At 34.8% G+C, this 19,178-nt stretch overlaps 1 protein-coding gene across 5 annotated transcripts in view; it reads left to right on the forward strand.

Annotated features, from left to right (window-relative positions):
* The window catches only part of ROBO2 (roundabout guidance receptor 2), a 700,057-nt gene that overhangs the window by 599,877 nt on the left and 81,002 nt on the right, over positions 1 to 19,178 (forward strand). For all 5 annotated transcript variants that reach the window (XM_027773853.1, XM_027773851.1, XM_014589802.2 and 2 more), the window contains 3 exons: positions 8,832 to 9,063; positions 11,921 to 12,045; positions 14,323 to 14,494. In XM_027773853.1, coding sequence (XP_027629654.1) covers positions 8,832 to 9,063; positions 11,921 to 12,045; positions 14,323 to 14,494 — 529 coding nt within the window. The remainder of the gene's footprint in view (positions 1 to 8,831; positions 9,064 to 11,920; positions 12,046 to 14,322; positions 14,495 to 19,178) is intronic.

A 19,178-nucleotide genomic window follows, 5' to 3' on the forward strand; every position in this document is an offset into this window, starting at 1 on the left:
TCACTGTAGGGCGCGTGCGCTCGCCAGACAGACAGAGAGAGACATAGAGACAGAAAGCGAGAAATCACCCCCCCAGGGGGGATGGTCACGCCGCAATCTCTTCTCCTCCATTCTCCTCTCGGGATCTTGGGCACGCACGCACACGCGCCCGGCGTGAGTTTTAAACCACCGGGTCCGGGACACGAACCGCGGTCGACTACGTGGGAGTCCAGCGACATAGCCATTACGCTAACTGCTGGTTCCCAATGTTCATCTCTTTAGTAACCAAAGATGTTCATCTTTTCATGTGCTTATTGGGAATTTATAAATCTTCTTTAGAGAAACACTATTTAACTCCTTTGTCTATATAAAAAATAAATGACTGGTTCTCTCATTATAGAATTTGAAAGTTTTATTTGTTTGCTTTCTACTATCAGAGGGTCAATATGTGCATGCATGAGAGAAACAGAGACAACAAGACCAGAGTAAGAGTCCCAGTGAGACTGCTTACGCTACAGTTACATTTTCTCGATTCCTTCATCCTGTCGTGACTCTGGACACAGTGTGAACATGCACCCAGAATGTTTTTCAAGCTTGTAGATTAGGATTTGAACCACAGTTAACCATGTGGGATCTGGCTCCCTTCACAGCATCTATTGACTATACTATGGGCTGGACTAAGAGTTCTTTAGTCTAGATCTAAGTTCCTCTTCAAATGTATGATTTGCAAATATTTTGTACCAAATTTCTGGGATGCTATTTTTAAAAATCATTTTTAACCCTCTTGATGTCATTTGAAATACAAAAGATTTTAATTTCAATGAAGCTATCTTTTGAATTTAGATAAATTATATTTTTATTCTTTCAGTTGAATTTTACTTAAAGCTTTAAAACATATATAATTTCAGTATTTTAACATGCATTATAAAAAAATTAGAGAGTGTTAAGAAACATATCCATATTTTTATGTATTCCAAAAATGCTCAAATTCCATTTATTGTTGAATGTATCAGCCTACTCATTATTTCAATATACAAAATGTTTTCGTCAAAAGGTATTAATTGCAAGAAAACAATAAGTAGCATGAAAGTAACTATATTAATATTTTTTAGAAATACTAATACTTGTAAGTATGTGTGTGATTTGAGAGGAGCCAGATAATGTTCTTTATGCCTTCTGTAGTGATTGACAATTTCTCATTTAGGCCAAAGCTGTCTCCATTAGAACTGAAAAATCTATGAGGAAATATTTTCAGATGATAAAAAAACAAGTCTATTTGAAATGATCTCTATATGTGAAAGAACATGTATAAATAATGGGCCTTTCATTTAGAATAGGTCAAATAGGGGGACCGGCAGATTGTGTAATAGTTATCTCACCAGACTCCCATGTAGTCAACCTCAGTTCAAGTCCTGGACCTGGCAGCTTGAAACTCATACTGGATGCTTGTGCTTGCATGCCCAAAATGACAAGAGGAAACTGGAGGAGAAGGGATTATGGTGTGGCCAGCTCATCTGGGGGTTGATCTTTCTGTCCCTGGCAAGTGCACACACTCTATACACTCTATAGCAAAAACATCTTAAAAAATAAAAAGAAAGAAAGAAAAAAAGAAGAAAAGAAACAGGTGAAATAACTTTCACTTTGATATATTTAAAATGTATTTATAGTTATCTCTTTGATTATCATTATTTCTGCTATGTAAATTTCAGGAGGAAAATATGGAAAAGACTTGATTTTTCCTCCCTGGAGATCCATATGTTTTGGAGAAGTTTTTGCTATAGGGCCCATGAGCTCACCAGAATGACAGAGAGAGACAGAGAGACAGAAAGCGAGAAATCACCCCCCGGGGGGATGGCTATGCTGTAATCCCATCTCCTCCATTCTCCTTTCAGGGTCTTGGGCACGCACACGCGTCTGGCGTGAGTTTAAGCTGCCAGGTATGGGACTCAAAACAGTTGACTACATGGGAGTCCAGCGACATAGTCATTACGCCAACTGTTGGTCCCACAATCTTATACTTTTATAAAAAGAAAGCAATGCATAAAGGTTGAGTAATGGTCACAATATCCTGTGTCTATTTATAGGTAATAACAGATTAGAATTTTTTGACTTTAAATCTGCTTTTGTTATTTGTCTGTTTTTTTTTTTTTTTTTGGGGGGGGGGAGGTTTTTGCTATAGGGCGTGTGCACTCACCAGAAAGAGAGAGAGACAGAAAGCAAAAAATCACCCCCCAGAGAGGATGGTCATGCTGCAATCCCTTCTTCTCCATTCTCCTCTCGGGATCTTGGACACACACGCACACGCACCCGGCGTGAGTTTTAAGCCACCGGGTCCGGGATGTGAACTGCGGCCGACTACGTGGGAGTCCAGTGACATAGTCATTACGCTAACTGCTGGTTCCCTCTGTTTTTGATAATAAAGATAAACTATAGATAAATATTTAGTCAAACGATAGCATTTTTTAATGGTGGAATTTCAATATTTGGTTCTGGGTGGAGCATTTATTACTTTTTTTTTTGGGCCGAGCATTTATTACTTCTTTAACTAAACCACATGATCAGGGAACATTTTGTCCTATGAGTATAAAATTGGTTAATTCTTTAGGAATAAAGACTACAATATTTTAAGGGTAAATATGATTATTTAGGAGGACAGTGCTTATTGTATTTCACTTTTGATATAACTTTGAAGCACCTAATATTATTTTCTGTATATAAAGTTTTATATTCTGTATTTCATTGTTTTTCCAATAACATAAATGAGGGTATTACCTGCCACAATTCTTCTTCTGTCAGTGGCTTTGACTGGATACAAAACTAACTAAGCCAAGGAAATCATCCTACTTTAAATAGCAGATTCTTCATCATTCCCAACTGAAAAGTTCTCTGCTTTGTTGGGAGTTTTGAGTGGTTGTTTTTAAGATGCTTCTAAACACAGGAGTTATCTGGATAAGAATCAAAATCATTATATTAATGAAGTTAATAATTTTAAAAGTCACTGAGTTTAAAAGAATAAATCAAATTAAATCACAACTGTATGTCAGTAGACTGGGAGTTCTTGCAGGAGAGGGACCTTGTCATGTCCATCTCGGTCTGCCAAGAAGCTTGTCACTCCTACTTTGTGTATTATCTCTCTCACGGGCTCTAGCTTTCATGAGTCTGGAGTCCGTTTCTTTTACATGTTTTTCCAGAGCACGGCATCTATTCTGAAATAATGATTCCCTGTTGAATGATCAAGTCAGTTGTTTTCATACACTCTTACTGTTTTTGAAAATAGAGGAGATTCAATTAATTAATTCCACAGGTCTTGTTCCCAATGAATTTGTAGTTACAAATGAGATAAGTACGTAGTTGCGAAATACAAATTCCGTCATATAAAGCCAAACTTGGGGTTTGTATGGTTACCAAAAATCTCATCAGTGTTTTATTTCCATGTATTATTCTCAACTTGCTAAGTGTGTGTGTTATTTAAATTGCTATTGATACATAGGTAGCATTTGAATTAGGGGTGGTTTGGCGCTTCAAGGCAACTTGCTAAGTGTGTGTGTTATTTAAATTGGCATTAATACATTGGTAGCATTTGAATTAGGGATGGTTTGGCGCTTCAGGGAAAAAAATTGATTCCCCAGCCCCAAGCACTTAGATTTCTGACCAACTGAGGTGGTTTACAACTGGTCCTGGTTTATCATTGGCTGTTACTAAAGACACATGAAATTTGTGCTAAAAAGACCACCCACTCAGTTTCCCTCCCCCCTTCAAGTCTAAAATTAAAGCAGCAATAGTTCAAAATAGAAGAGTGGATTTCAAATGTGTCAAATACAGAGTAATGATAAATATTTGAGATGGTTGATATAGTCAATGCACTTATTTGATCATTACATGAAGTACGAGTTTTCGAAAACCACATTATACCCCATAAATATATCTGGTTATTATATGTAAATTAGAAATTATAATAATTCTAAAATAAAATAGTTGTGCTCAAAAAATGAGTGCCCTTATAATGAGAGGAGGCAAATATGATTAGTAAATTGCTCTTCCACAAAAGAAACTAGCACTAAGTCATTTACTGAAAGATAATTATTCTAGTGCTGTTTTTTGTGTTTCTGCTCTTTTTCCTTTTGTTCAAAAAAGTCACCCACCTATTGTCTGTTAAACGTTATTCCACTGGAGTTGAATGGATGACTTGGGAGTTAGAATTTCAGAATTTCAGGCAAAAGCAGATCACTCATTTAGCAAATCTATCAAACAAAATTCTCTTTGAGTTCTCAATTTAGATGGAGTTGTTTTATTTGTTAAATTCAAAAGATAAATATTAAGTATTAAACATAAATGGTTTAATGAAAATACTAAATTGAGAGCCACACACGACACCCCCACACACTTTTTCAGCATGCTCCTTCCTTCATAATCATGATTTATCATTGCACGTCTCTAAAGTTTGCAAAGTTCTTAGGACCAGCAGTTAGCATAATGGCTATGCCACTGGACTCCCATGTAGTTGACTGCGGTTCGAATCCTGGACCCAGTAGCTTAAAACTCACGCCGGGTGCATGTGCGTGCGTGCCCAAGATCCTGAGAGGAGAATGGAGGAGAAGGGCCATTCCCCTCTGGGGGGTGATTTCTTGCTTTCTGTTTCTCTGTCTCTCTCTGTCTGTCTGGCAAGCTCATGAGCCCTATGGCAAAAATGTCACCAAGAAAAAAAATTTGAAAAGTTCTCATATTCTTGATAGTTTTTTGACTGGTGATTTGAGTATTATTTGAGTAAACTAAGTAAACTAAAGCTTGGAAAATTTAAGAGGCCATGCTCTAATTCAAATTTAAATCTATGACTAGAAGTCTGAAGTTCTCTTCATCATTTCAGTTTTTCCTTTAAGACAACACTTTTTTTTATTCATGTTTCAGAAAAATACCAATTTTTTTAAAGACTGTAAATCATTAATTTGTGGCCAGACCTTGATTATAGTCGACTCCAAAAGAAAATATTCATTCATATAATCAGAATGTTAATAAAAGCAGTAGCAAGCCTAGGGTTTAACATCAAAGTGACCACCTGTCTAAATGAACCTCGAAAATTTAGTGTAGGAGAACACATATTCAATAAAAACGTCACCTATTTTTTTTAAGGTCATTTTCAACATTTCCACTTTTGCTAGCATCTGTAACAACAAATCCTCCTGATAAAATGTACTGATACTCCTCAAAATCAAGTTAAATAATTTAGTTAATAAGTAGGCCATTAGTATATCCTGGTTGAGTACAATATACACTGAAGCGAGCAAGGCAATGTTGTGTAGTAAACATCAGCTTCATAAAGTCCCTAAAACACTTAATTAATGAATACCAAACATGGATAAAACCAATTTGCCCTGATTTACAGACTCCCTTCATCTGGAAACAGCTGCTTAATGTTCTTCTTAAAAACACAGCTTGCTTCTTTCAGTATTAACAAGCTATTATTGTGAGTTATGTCTTTCTTTCAGTATATAAATTCACTTACAGAGAATGCAGAGAAGTTTATAAAATGCAAGCCTAATGTTGTTTTAACACATGCTGCAAGGGGTTTTTTTGAACATTGACAGCTTTGATGAAAGGCATCTTTCTTTGGCTCTCATAAATTTAACTTTTTGCTTCTTAGTTTCCTTGTTTCATAACATGAGAAACAACTGCTTTTCAAAAAATATTGTCAGTTTTTACAAACTTGACTATTAGCATGGATGAGGACTCAAATGTCATGTGCTTCCACATACCTGCGTACACTCCTTCTTGATAAAAACCTCATACTACTGTAGCACTAATATAAAATGTTTATTATGCATTAAAAAGCTGTCAGGGGGCCAGAAGGTGGTGTGATGTTTAAGGTGTTAGACTCCCACATAGCCAACCACAGTTCAAATCCCAGACTGGGTGTCTCGCTTTTTCATATTTCCTTTCTCTTTTTCTATGGTCAAATTAAAAAATAAATAATAATAACTAATAAACCAAAGTAAAGACATAAATAAACCTTAAAAAAAAAACCTGTTGAGTGGGTAAGAGAATTCACACCTGTTGGTCAGTTGAAAAAGTTATGATAAGGAATGGTCCACTCTGCTGAAATTGCATGGAGAAATCCCAAGTTCAGATCCTAAGGTCTCTCCATACACATGCATGTAGTTATGACCATGGCTAGTTGCGGCTAGAGGTGGATCAAGGTGTGAAGACCCTGCTGAGCATCCTGTTTCTCTTTCTCTCTTGACCTCTCTTTCTCTGTATCTCTCTCTCGTGAAAGAAAGAAATAAACTTAAGGGAAAAAATCTGTGCTTATTGAAACTCATCTATGAAACTTAAATTAATAAGATATAGAAACATAGACACATTAATGTTCACTAATTTCAGGGAGTTTTTAAACTTGAATAGTCTAAATGTAGAAAAATGTTCCTTTGTTTTACTGTATTTTGTTTGCATTTCTAACTTTTATAAAACAATATTTTAAGTTAATATCCATTGATTTGCTGATTTCATTTAAAATAAATAAAATTATACAGACAATTTAGGAGAAAATGTTAGGTAATTCATGAAAAGGTATCTTTTGTTTATAACAGGCTGAACATTAGATACATTTTTTAAAAGCTGAAATGCATGGCTATTTTATCATCGCCTTCTTTATTTCTTCTCTTCCACAACCTTTCTGCAATAAGATAATTCTATTTCTTTTTAATTGATATTTACACCTCCTTTGACAATGAAATATGTCAAGTTTAGGGCTTCTTAGAATGTAACTATTAAACTATTATGTGGGATACTAATTGGAGAAACTGTTTTGATAATTTATGTTTAAATCAAGCATTCCTAGAAACATGATGAGGCATTAAAATTCTGATATTAATAAAATAAAAACCTAAATGTTCCAAGAAAACCCCTGCAAACAACAACGGTAAAGCCTCAGTGAAGATTGTTTAACACATGTATGGAGAGAAAGCCATTTATAATTTTATTTTTAATTGATAGTTGTTATGAACAATTCCTATTTTGTGGTTATATATGCCATATGACTTTTGTTTCAAATTTCCATATTCATCCTTTGTCAATTTGCTAATACCTTTACTCATTCAGAAGATACATTTTTAGACTTCTTGCTAAGAGGTGCCAAACTCTGGGATAAAATGGACAATGGAGCCAGAGTCATTCGCTGCCCTCATGATTCATATAGTCCACGTGGAAGGTACCAGTTTTCTAATCACTTAAAACAATGATCAAGTGACACTCATTACCAAAATCATAATATTATTTAAGCTTTGAGGGGCCCGTGTGCTCGCCAGAGAGACAGAAAGAGAGAAATCTCCCACGGGGGGATGGCCACACCACAATCTGTTCCCCTTCATTCTTTTCCCAGATCTCGGGCACACATGCACACATACCTGGCGTAAGTTTGAAACCACCAGGTCCAGGACTCGAACTTCTATGCAATATGCTGGTCTCATTTTTAAGTTTTTTTTTTTCTTTTTTTTGGAGAGGTTTTTGCTATAGGGCGCATGTGCTCGCCAGACAGACAGAGAGAGACAGAAAGACAGAAAGGGAGAAATCACCCCCCCCAGGGGGGATGGTCACGTAATCCCTTCCCCTCTGTTCTTCTCTCGGGATCTTGGGCATGCACGCACACATGCCTGGCATGAGTTTAAGCCACCGGGTCCACGAACCACAGTCGACTACGTGGGCGTCCAGCGACATAGCCATTATGCTAACTGCTGGTCCCTCATTTTAAATTTTTTGTCTTGCATTTATATGTATTGATTTTCACTTTCATTGTGAGTGAACAAAAAAGTTTTTAAAGTTCTATTTAACATGGTTCTCTATATTCAAAATGTCAGATTGTTACTTAAAACAGCAAGATCCATAAAGAAATGAAGTTAAGAAACTTGTTAAATTGTGTTAAAAGTGAAATTATTGAAGGAGCCAGAAGTTGGTCAATTAATAGAAGTTTCTCCTTTTCTGTTTAGTAAGGGGCACAAACTTCTGTATTTAAAGCAAATGTTCTTGATACATAATCTTTCTCTCTCTGTGTCCTTTCCCCAGCCTCAAGAATCTTATACTTGCTGTCCCCACACTCCCCACACTTCTCCTGGGCAAATCCTACTCTTACAGATGAGAGCTCTGGCGATTTTTTTCTTTCTTTCTTTTTTTTTTCAGGGAAACGTGTTCCCTTCCCACTCAGTTAGCTTCCTCTCTGGTAGGCTTTCTTAGTTCTTGGTACATCTTGTTCAAAATATTTATTCATGCTTTTTGGTTATGACTGTAACTTGATGATTGTTTTGAGTGGTTAGATAACTAGTACCTCCCACCTGGACTTTATGCATCTCAAGGGCAGAGAATGACTCTGACTCCGTTGTTCATTTTATCCCAGAGTTTGGCACCTACTAGTAGGAACTCTAAAAAATACGTCTTGTGAGTGAGTAAAAGACAAGGAGTGTAAATGGGCAAGGGGTGAAAATGGAAATTGGCAACAAAAGACTTATGACATATATAACCACAAAATAGGAAAAGGATAAAGAAATGAAAAATAAAGCTAGAAAAATTGGCAGGTCAGGGCCTTAATGTTCATCCAAGAACCTGGATTAATTATGTAGGTATCTTAGATACTATACAGTATTTTAAACAGGGGAGAGTGTTGTTCCACTCTTCATTTTGTCAGTAATCTTAGGAGTGATGTGAACTTGGAAGAGGTAATGAGAAGCAACAAGATGAGTTACAAAGCTACGGCAGTGCTCAGGTGATAGTTATGAAGGCTGAAATGGGACGAGAGGAAAGAGAATAGATCCTTCGTGTTGTCTGGCATCTTCCCTTTAATTCCAAATGCCCTATGCTATGCTTTTCAGGTGGATCGCCAGCCCCAGTTTATTCAAGGCTACCGAGTGCTGTATCGTCAGACTTCAGGACTGCAGGCTACATCGTCATGGCAGAATCTAGATGCCAAAGTTCCCACTGAGCGAACTGCTGTCTTAGTTAATCTGAAAAAGGGGGTGACCTACGAAATTAAAGTCCGGCCATATTTTAATGAGTTCCAAGGAATGGACAGTGAATCTAAAACAGTTCGTACTACTGAAGAAGGTGAGTATTGAGATTTCTGATGTAAACCAACTTCACCATAATGAAACTACTTTTTGTTATAGTTGTAGAGTCTCATCTTCCTTAGAAGAGTAGAAACAGGACATCTAAAAGGGAATCCAGGAAGTGTAGCTTTCTCTGTCTCTCTCTCTCTCTCTCTCTCTCTCTCTCTGTGTGTGTGTGTGTGTGTGTGTGTGTGTGTGTGTGTGTGTGTGTTTCCAGAGACATCCTTAGAATCTGGAAAAATAATATTGAAATAATTTGAATTTTTCTTAAGTAACCATTTGTCCCAAATCTTACATTCTTTAGTTCATTTGAAATTAGTCACAATATATTTTATATTTTGATGTGGATTTAGCTCATTTGACTTTATTAAAAGGCAGGCTACTAAAAACTCATGTATGCAGGCTATTCATTTTGACTACTCATGTATATAGTCAAGTGTGAGTCTCTGTTGTCAGCCTCTTGTCCCCATGGGCACTGCCAGGCAGACCCATGATTTCTAATTTGCAAGGCCATTTTATGTTTGCAATAGTTTTCTTCTTAGTACTGTTCCCTCTTTCTTTTCCCATTTGAAACTTTTCTTACCCACAGATACTTAAGTCAATCTATGATAAACAGAGATTAAAATAGGTTTCAGTGGCTCTATTTATTAATGTCTCCTTGACCTAACTAGAGGCCCATAAGAAACAGTACCAACAGAGTTAAATAATAAAAAAAAAAGTCAGATTCCAAATAAAATAAATTCCTCCATAGCCTACTTTTGTACTAATGTTAAAAGCACAACTCCTGTAAAAAAGCCTTTTATCTAAACACATTTCACACAAAATTATGTAAGGGTAGCCTTCTAAAATGTATATAGGTTACACGTGCTAATATCTTGGTGTCCATGTTTGATTAAAGAGCTTTTTTAAGTGTATATTTCTTGTAACAAGCAACATAGCAAAATGTTACCTTCCCAGTGACTCAGTGTGTGGTACCTTGGCAAGGCTGGAAGTATTTATTTTTGAAAAGCATCATTAGTTTACTTTTAGGATATATAAAGGAAACAATTAATTACTAAGAAGTAATTGTACTATACTTATGCACCATTAAATTATACACTAAGTTGCAAATTGATAGTACTAATGAGTGGAGTGGGTAACTAATATAGAAGGCTACATTTGAAGCCTCCTTCCAAAAGTACTAATGAGTGGAGTGGGTAACTAATATAGCAGGCAACAGTTGAAGCCTCCTTCCAAAGACCAATTTCACTACAAGTTAGACTTTTCCCCTGGATTAGACATTTGTCACCATTCAGTATACATTCATCACAGATTTCTGTGGCCCTGTGAAGGCAACTAATGGAACTCAGCTGGGATATGTCTGGGAACGATGCGTGGTGATTTGGGTTCACATCTATAGAAAGAAGCTGAGCCCTGGAATAATTGACCTGTCAGGAAGCGGGCTCAGTGTTCTCGCCAGGCCAGCAGCAAGGCGAATGGGGAACCCACTTCAAAAGTGTTAATTTTCAATGCAGTCTACTTAATAACTACAAGGCTGCTGGACAGGTGGTTGGATTTATGTCCCCATGCTATATTTTTGAGCAATATTGTGTTAACGTGTGCTTCTGGGTGTCCTCTATCTCAATGCAAATATGGCCTTACCTCAGTAAAATAGATCTCAGCAAATTTACCAAACATGGCAAGCATTATTGGCAGGCTTTAAAATGCCTTTTAAAATATTTAGGATATTTTCAAGGTACTAAACCATGCAGAGCTATGAAAGCATTGATGATTTACATAAAAATAATTTTTTTACTCAAAAATATTCCTTTTTTTAAATGCAAAAGAGAATTTTACACAGTGTTCTGATTTTGCTTTTCCTGCATTTAGCTTAAACTTAGATGCACTGAGGTATGTTTTGCTTCAAAACTGTGTTTGTTGACTCTTGGGGTGCACTGACTGGGAGATAGTTAGATCTAGAGTCAGAAATTCCTTCTCACTCATCTTTTCTCAGTAGGGTTATAATTAGTTATAGGAGAAACGATAAATGAGGAGAATGATTGTAGGAAATCAAAATCTGTCTACTTCACATTTGACCCAACATGAACTGTTTTTATTTTCATCATCAGGTCCCTTACCCATTAATATAAGTTTTAAATCTTAAATTATGGGTTAATATATAATGACATTTATGTTTCCCAGTATTAAAAATTGTTTTTCTGTTGATAAAATTTATTGCTGTGCTTCTGTTGTTATTATTAAACATAAACTTTAAAAAAGAATACACCAAAAAAGGCTATAAGTAACGCTACTATTCAGAAACAATGTCTGATAAATTTTTAAAAATATATTTTTTCAATATTTGGGGAGAGAAGTATTGTTTTTTGTTGCATTTGTTTTATTTTTCCAGAAAGACAGCTATTGAGAGTCAAAAGCATCGAAGTTCTAGAATCAGACATACTCAGGTTCAAATTCTGACTTATGGTTTCATGTCAATAATTCCCTTACAGTGTCCTTCTGTTTTCTCATCTGTAACACCGTGATGAGCTGCTGTTTCTACTTCCTGAAGTTATTGTGAAAATGGACTTAGCATTTAGTTTCATGCTGGGCATGTAACAAATACTCATTAGAGTCTTAACTATTCAATTTATTTGTGAGTGTATACTACCACGGGTGTTGCATTTGCTTTAAATCTAGACATTGTATTTAAAGGGTATATTTTTTCAAAAAGCTATCGCTGTTGAATACTATATGCAGATTCAGAGCTACTGAAAACCACAGCCTCACACAGCTTGTCTTTACCTTCTGTCCTGTGAGCAGCATTAATGTGCACCAAGACTTACACTTCCTGTTTCTTCCAATTATGTCCTCTGCAGCCCCAAGTGCCCCTCCGCAGTCTGTCACTGTGCTGACGGTTGGAAGTCACAATAGCACAAGTATTAGTGTTTCCTGGGACCCGCCTCCTCCAGATCACCAGAATGGAATTATCCAGGAGTACAAGGTAGGGCCTAGGTGAAGAAGGAAGGCTCGCAGATACCGTTCCCAGAGGCGTCTGAGTGTCCCGTGAATGAGGCTCACCTCTAAGGTTCTCTTACTCAGTTGAAGTGTAAAGTGATCATTTATATCTTTTTGAGACAGATAATGAAACAAACCCAAGGGACTTAAAACCTAACATCAAGGTCACAGTTCACACAAACTCAGTTGGAGAATTAAACAGCACTGGAGTGGTTTTCTCTACAGTGTGATTGAAGAACCTCAACTGTTTAGAAAGATGGGGTATGGAGTGGGTCGTAAAATCTTCATCCTAGAAACTGCTTTTATCTTGTTATTAAAATTCTGTGTAACAGGCTTTAGGACAGTTATTTTTAGGTCTGTTTTCTTATTAAAAAAAAAAAAATTCTGCTCCCAGAGTTCAGAGATCTATGATAGGATGGGAAGGCATAAGAGGTGGGCAGTACCAACACCAACTCATTTGAAAAAAAATGGTAGCTAATGAAGCAACAAATTTTGAGACAAATGGCTTATAAACAACAGTTGACGTTCTCAGTTTTCAGTGGTGAATTTATTGCTGTTTAGAAACACCTATATCTACTCTTCTCATCACCACCATCTGAAGTTTAAGACAGAATAGGTCTAATTTCAACCTAAGATTCTGTTTCATTGTGCTGTGATTAGTCCACGTGTAATAGTAAAACCCTTACTGAACTTTATAAAATCTCAAAATAATGACTATTTCCTATTAACAAACATTTCGAGAGTTCTTAAAATAGCACAATAGACATATCTAGTATAATAGAGGAGATGACACTCCACCTCACCATAGATACTCAGCTTAAGCTGAGTAACATCACTCAAAACTTTGCAGGTCCAAGAAAAAATACTCAATTTTTAAATGAAATGTTACTGAAATTCACTTTACTGAAAGAAACCAATGGACTAATGACATAAGCATTAATTTAAAAGTTATTTCTATCACATGATGAATAAATATGTTTAAGAAATATAAGATCAAATACTATTACAATAGCATAATTATATAGATTCAAAGACCTTACACGAGTTAGGACATTGTATTAATTGTAAAGAATTAATTGTAATGATTATAAAGAATTATCCACTGTGAGGTGTGTGTTTATGTGTGTTGTAATGAGATTCAGGAATTGACTTTGTACTATCAGGATTAAAAATAGCCAACTTCTATTACTTAAATAGTCATATGTTTGTTTCTACTATGATGCTTTTTTTTCATAAAGTTCAAAATTTTGTATATAATGAATTTGCTCATTAGGGAACTATCATATTTTGGTAATAAAGTATATATTTAAGTGATGACTAAATATTCTTCCATTAGGAACACAGACATAATATGTAAATAAAAGAAATTCATAGGTTATAGGAATTATTTTGCTGAAAATTTCAGGAGCGTACCTTTTTCAGAAACAGATCAAATGGATTTCTTCAAGTGTGGACATGTAGATTGTGAAATATTATATAGCATGAATACAAATAGAGATACACAGTGGAACTATATTTATACTGCATTTTACAGTAACAGATTTCCATATCCCAGAAGAAAATATGCCCTTCAATTTGATTCTTACTTGGAGCTTTAAAAAGCCTAGCTATCCTGACATTAATGTCTAAAGACTTTACTGTACTTTGTTCTCATGCATGTGTATGTGTGTGTAGATATGTTTTGATCAATATCAGGATTTATTGCTGTCAATGTAAATATTGGATTTAATTCCATTTTGGTCAACACTTATAGCTTAGATCAATTAATCTTGTTAAATACTTCTGTTTAAGTTAATATTTCTTAAATGAAATATAAATTACTAAGCTATAAATCTATATACTTTAGATATTATAACTAATAATCACCATATTTTTGATAAATTATATGCATATAAATTTTGATAAACAGACTAAGAAGAAGGTATGTGTTTTGAGCCATACTGTATTGCTTTTTGCAACCTAAAACAATGTTGTGGAGATGTTTAACACATTAGTTTGCCTTCTAAATTCCTCACTAATGTCATTTCTGGTGCTGATAGTAAGGTGTAAGTGAACATGGCATATTTTTAGCTCCTCTTAATGTTCTTCCTTTAGTACACACGTACACTTAAATATATGTTAGACTTAGTAAATGTCATATACAAATGTTTCTGAGCCTAGAAAATAGATTGGTCACTAATAGAATATTTAATCCATTTTAGTGGCCTAATTACTAGAAAGAATAACTTTATATTCACTTGCTACTCATTTTGCGTTCCTGTAGATATGGTGTTTGGGGAATGAAACGAGATTCCATATCAACAAAACTGTGGATGCAGCCATTCGTTCTGTAATAATTGGTGGATTATTCCCAGGAATTCAGTACCGGGTCGAGGTTGCAGCTAGTACCAGTGCAGGGGTTGGAGTAAAAAGTGAGCCACAGCCAATAATAATTGGTAAGTATCCACCTATTTTGCCTGTGCACTATGATCAGTCAACTGAAAACAAAGTTGCTTGTTTGTGAGGTTACAATCTAGTAGCGTATAGGAAGATACTAGTGGTAGGGTATATATATCACACAGGCAGTTGGGTTGTCTAGGATTTCATAAAAAATGGTTGGTGCCGTTCTTCTTGCTCTTCAGGGTCTCACAATGTTCTTAAAGTTATCATCTCTGAGAAAATAAATGCTAAAAAGTGGCTTGAAATTTATTTTTAATCAATAGTTTTTCAGGCAATGAATTAAAATATAGTAGAAAACGAGATTTTAGTTACTGAAGAGAGTGCTTTCTGTTTCAAATGTATATACTGTCTCTTAGCCAGAAAATTTCAAAACAGGCCAAAAGGGCACCAGCAGTTAGCGTAATGGCTATGTCGCTGGACTCCCACATAGTCGAACGCGGTTCGCATCCTGGACCCAGTAGCTTAAAACTCACGCCGGGTGTGTGTGTGTGCGTGCCCAAGATCCCGGGAGGAGAATGGAGGAGAAGGGATTGCAGAGTGGCCATCCCCCCCTAGGGAGTGATTTCTCGCTTTCTGTCTCTCTGTCTCTCTCTGTCTGTCTGGCGAGAGCACGCGCCCGATAGCAAAAACCTCTCCAAAAAAAAAAAAAAAAAAAAAAAAAAAACAGGCCAAAAGAAACTTTGTAATCTAAATATACTATCCCAAAGAATAAATTCATATTAAATTGACTATCATCATTGCATGAAATTGTTCCCTATCACTATGGATTAGGTTTTCCTATTCTTGAAAATGACATAAATAGAATCATGCAGAATATGATATTTTGTGTCTGATTTCTTTCACTAAAGCATAATGTTTCTCAGATAGGCTGATAGACATATTATGCAATTCCTATTTCTTATTGCTGAGCAGTATTCCAACTGTATTAATCTTCCATATTTTATTTGGTCTTCTCTTGAGAGAATGAATATGTTTGTGTAAGTCTTTTTGAGAACACACATTTTCATTTCTTTTGAAAGTATATCTAGGAGTAAAATTTTTATTTAATAGGGCTGTATAGTGCAACTTGGTAAAAAACTGATAAATAATTTTCAAAGTGTTGTATTTTCTTTTACTTGCACAAGCAAGAAGCATGGCTTTCAGTTTCTCTCCATTGTACTCGTATTTGCTGTTACCATTTCTGTAATGCAAGTAGTTTGAGCGGGCATGAACCAGTGTGTCCCGGTGACTTGAACTTGAAGTTTCTTTCATGACTCATGATGTTGAACAGCTTTACCTGCGCTTTGGCCATTCACATACATTCTTTTGTGAACTGGACAGATAAGTGCCTTTTAAAATTAGCCTGTCTCTTATTTCTAACTGATAGGATTTAAGTTATATATACATACTAGATACAGGTTCTTTGCCATATATGTATTACAAGTATTTCCTTTTGATTTTTAACTTCCCTACTTATTTTCTTAATAATGTTGTTTGATAAATGAAAGTATCAGTTTTAATGAAATACATATTCATCAAAACCATTTTTTTCATGTTAGAGCTTTCTGAGAAATTGTCTACGTCAGTATCTAGTAAGGACATTTTCTAATATTTTCTTCTAGAAGCTTTATAATGTTAACTTTTTATGCTTAGGTCTATAATTCATCTTTAGGTAATTGCATGTGGTTTGAGGATTAAGGCTTATTTATTTCTATATGTGTATCAAATTTTATAGGTACCATTTATCTTTAAAAAGGCTTTCTTTTCCCCAGTTAACTATATGCACGTGGATCCATTCCTGGATTCCCTGAGTTCTCCCATTTGTTTATATGCCTATCCATATGCCAAGCCTTGGCGCCTTGATTACTGTCTTGATTATAGTAAGTCTTGAAATCACATGATGTGAACAGTACATCATTTCCTTCTGCAAAACCGTTTCGGCTATTATAGACCTTGGACTTTTTCTCATACTTTTCAATTGAGCTTGTCAAATTGCACAAAAACATGTTGGAATTTTATTTGAAAAGGCAGAGAAACTATCCATCAAATCGGATAAATATTTCCATCATCTTTCTCTCCAGGAAATTGATATACCTCCTTATTATTTAACTCATCTTTACTTGTTCATAATATTTTGTTGTTTACAGTCTATGTTACATGTTTTGTTAAACTATTTCCTGAGTATTTGATGTTTTTATACTATTATGGAAGGATTTTAAAGATTTTCTTTTCCTACTGTTTTAGATGGTGTATCAATTTAATTTTTATATTACCCCGATATCTTGTGATCTCACCAATTTCATTTATTTATCTTAATTGTTGGAAAGGATTGTATTCAGATAATCATTCTTTCTTCTTATTTATATCAATATGGTGAATTCTATTGGATGACGTTCAAGGGTCAATTAAACTTGCATTTCTGGCATAAACTTCACTAGGTCATATTATCCATTTTCCAGATATAGCTGGATATAATTTACTAATATTTGCTAAAGAATTTCAATATCGGTAGTTTTCTTTTCTTCTATTTTTTTTAATCAGGTTTTAAAATCAGGGTGGCTGTTTTTGTAAAGTTGGAACACAACGTTTCCTTCTTCCATATTCTCTAAGAGTTTCTATAGGATTTTGTTTACCCTTCCTCTATTTTCTAGAATCCAATAATTATGTCTTTGTTGAGAATTTTCTTTGTGGCTTTTTAATAAAATAATTTAGATTGATTCAGATTTTTTTCTCTTTTCTTGTGATGGTTGTGGTAAATGGACTTTTGGCTTGGCCCACCAATGAATTTGTCTGATTTACAAAACATTTCCTGTAAGCACTTTTTTCAGTTGACTCTTAGAAGTTTTGATGCATTTCCATTTATTACAGAGTAGAAAATATAGTCCTCACAGATTTCTGTTTTCACAAACACACAAATATTGGGAAGTGTGTTATTTAATCTCTAAATGCTTGGGAGTTTTCCAGAGTTTGTTTTGCACTATTTCTAATTTGATTCTTTTGAAATCAGAGAATATATTTTGTGTGAAAATACTCTTTCAAATATGAAGATCTATTTTTTGTCTCAGTATTTGATCTTGGTCTTAGTGAATATTTCTTGGGCACTTGAAAATTATGTGCAATTTTCTGTTTTGAGGTAGAATGTTCTGTAAATGCCTGTTCAAATTAGCTGGTGCTATTATCAGATTGTTGGCAATCTTGTGTTTAGCTGTTCTTTCAGTTATTGACAAGAGTTTGAAAAATCTACTACAATTATATACTTGTGTGTTCCTTCTTTAAGTCTGTACATTTTTGTCACATGTAGTTTGCTACTCTATTGTAAGTGAATACATTTGAAGATTGGCATATCTTCTAAGTAAATTTACCCTTTTTCACGCTAAAATACCCCTCTTTATTTTCTAGTAAGATTTCTTGTCCTAAAATTACTTTGTCCAATATCAGTATTGCCATAATGTTTTATGTGTTTGAATCATTTGTTTTTCCATCTTTATATTTTAACTCTCATGTCTGTATTTAATGTGCATTTTTGTTATTTAAGTTACATATTGTTAAACACCTTGTTTTTAATCCAATCTGACAATCTCTGCATTTTAATTGCAGTGTGTTTAGATGATTACCGTTTATGTAATTAATGATGTATTTAAACTTAGAATTGGTATCTTGCTATTTACTTTCTATCTAAGTGTGCTTCTATTTTCTCAATTTGCTGCTTCTTTAGGGTAAATTTTAAAGCTTTCAGTATTATATTTTATGTTCACCAATGTATTATCAGTTATATTTATTTTATTTTTTTAGTGGTTATTCTAAGATTTGTTTATAAGGAGTATTATAATTCCACTTACTTTCCCTCCTTTTTTGCTATTGCTAAACCTTTTAGGTATAAGTAAGAAACAGCACTAATATAGACATTCTAGCATTATTGGTGGTTTTGCTTTAAACAAACTTCCAAAGGAATTAAAAATTTAAAAAATATACTTCATATTACTGCTGTTTATCTAATATTCTACTCTATAAATTCAATCTTCTCAGCCTCACTGAATCTTTCTGTTTCTTCAACTCAGGAAATCTTTTCTGCCTCATCTGGGTTGCCCTTCACTGCATCACAGTGAGGAAATGGTCTCCAGGTAGAGTTGTGGAAATAGTAGGACTTCCTCAGTTTTTGCTTCTTTTCTCTCAAGAATCACAATCCTCTCCTTTTCTCTTACATATTTTGCTTAGTCTTCCACTTGATTGTAATGGGATTGCATGCCCCATACCTGTTATTTCTTTATGGGACACAGTGGAGGTATTTAGGGAATTATCTATTTCAAATTTATTCCACTTTGTTCTGCAATTTCCTTTTGCTTCCTTTAATATTTTTTGTTTTTCTCAGGTACTTTCCACATGTTCACTCATTATGAATAACATAAACTTTAAATCTATAAATAGATCATACTAGCCACCTTCAAGTCTTTCTCTCTTGATTTTAACACTTGTGTTATCTCATGGTCTGTTCCTATCGATTAATTTTTTCTGTTGACTTTGGGTCATATTACTCTGGTTGGTTGTTTTTGTAGTGTGGCTATCTTGTACTGTATCCTTAGTGATTTGCTGAAGTGTTGGCTTTTGTTCTAGCAGACTGTTGTATTACTGGCTAATCACCTTGAACTTGTGGCTCCTTTGTGTTTACTTTTTGTTTGTATTAGGGTGATTATGCTCTGGCTT

This window comes from Tupaia chinensis, unplaced genomic scaffold, assembly GCF_000334495.1.
Source record: "Tupaia chinensis unplaced genomic scaffold, TupChi_1.0 Scaffold000382_1, whole genome shotgun sequence".
Classification (NCBI taxonomy): Eukaryota; Metazoa; Chordata; class Mammalia; order Scandentia; family Tupaiidae; genus Tupaia; species Tupaia belangeri.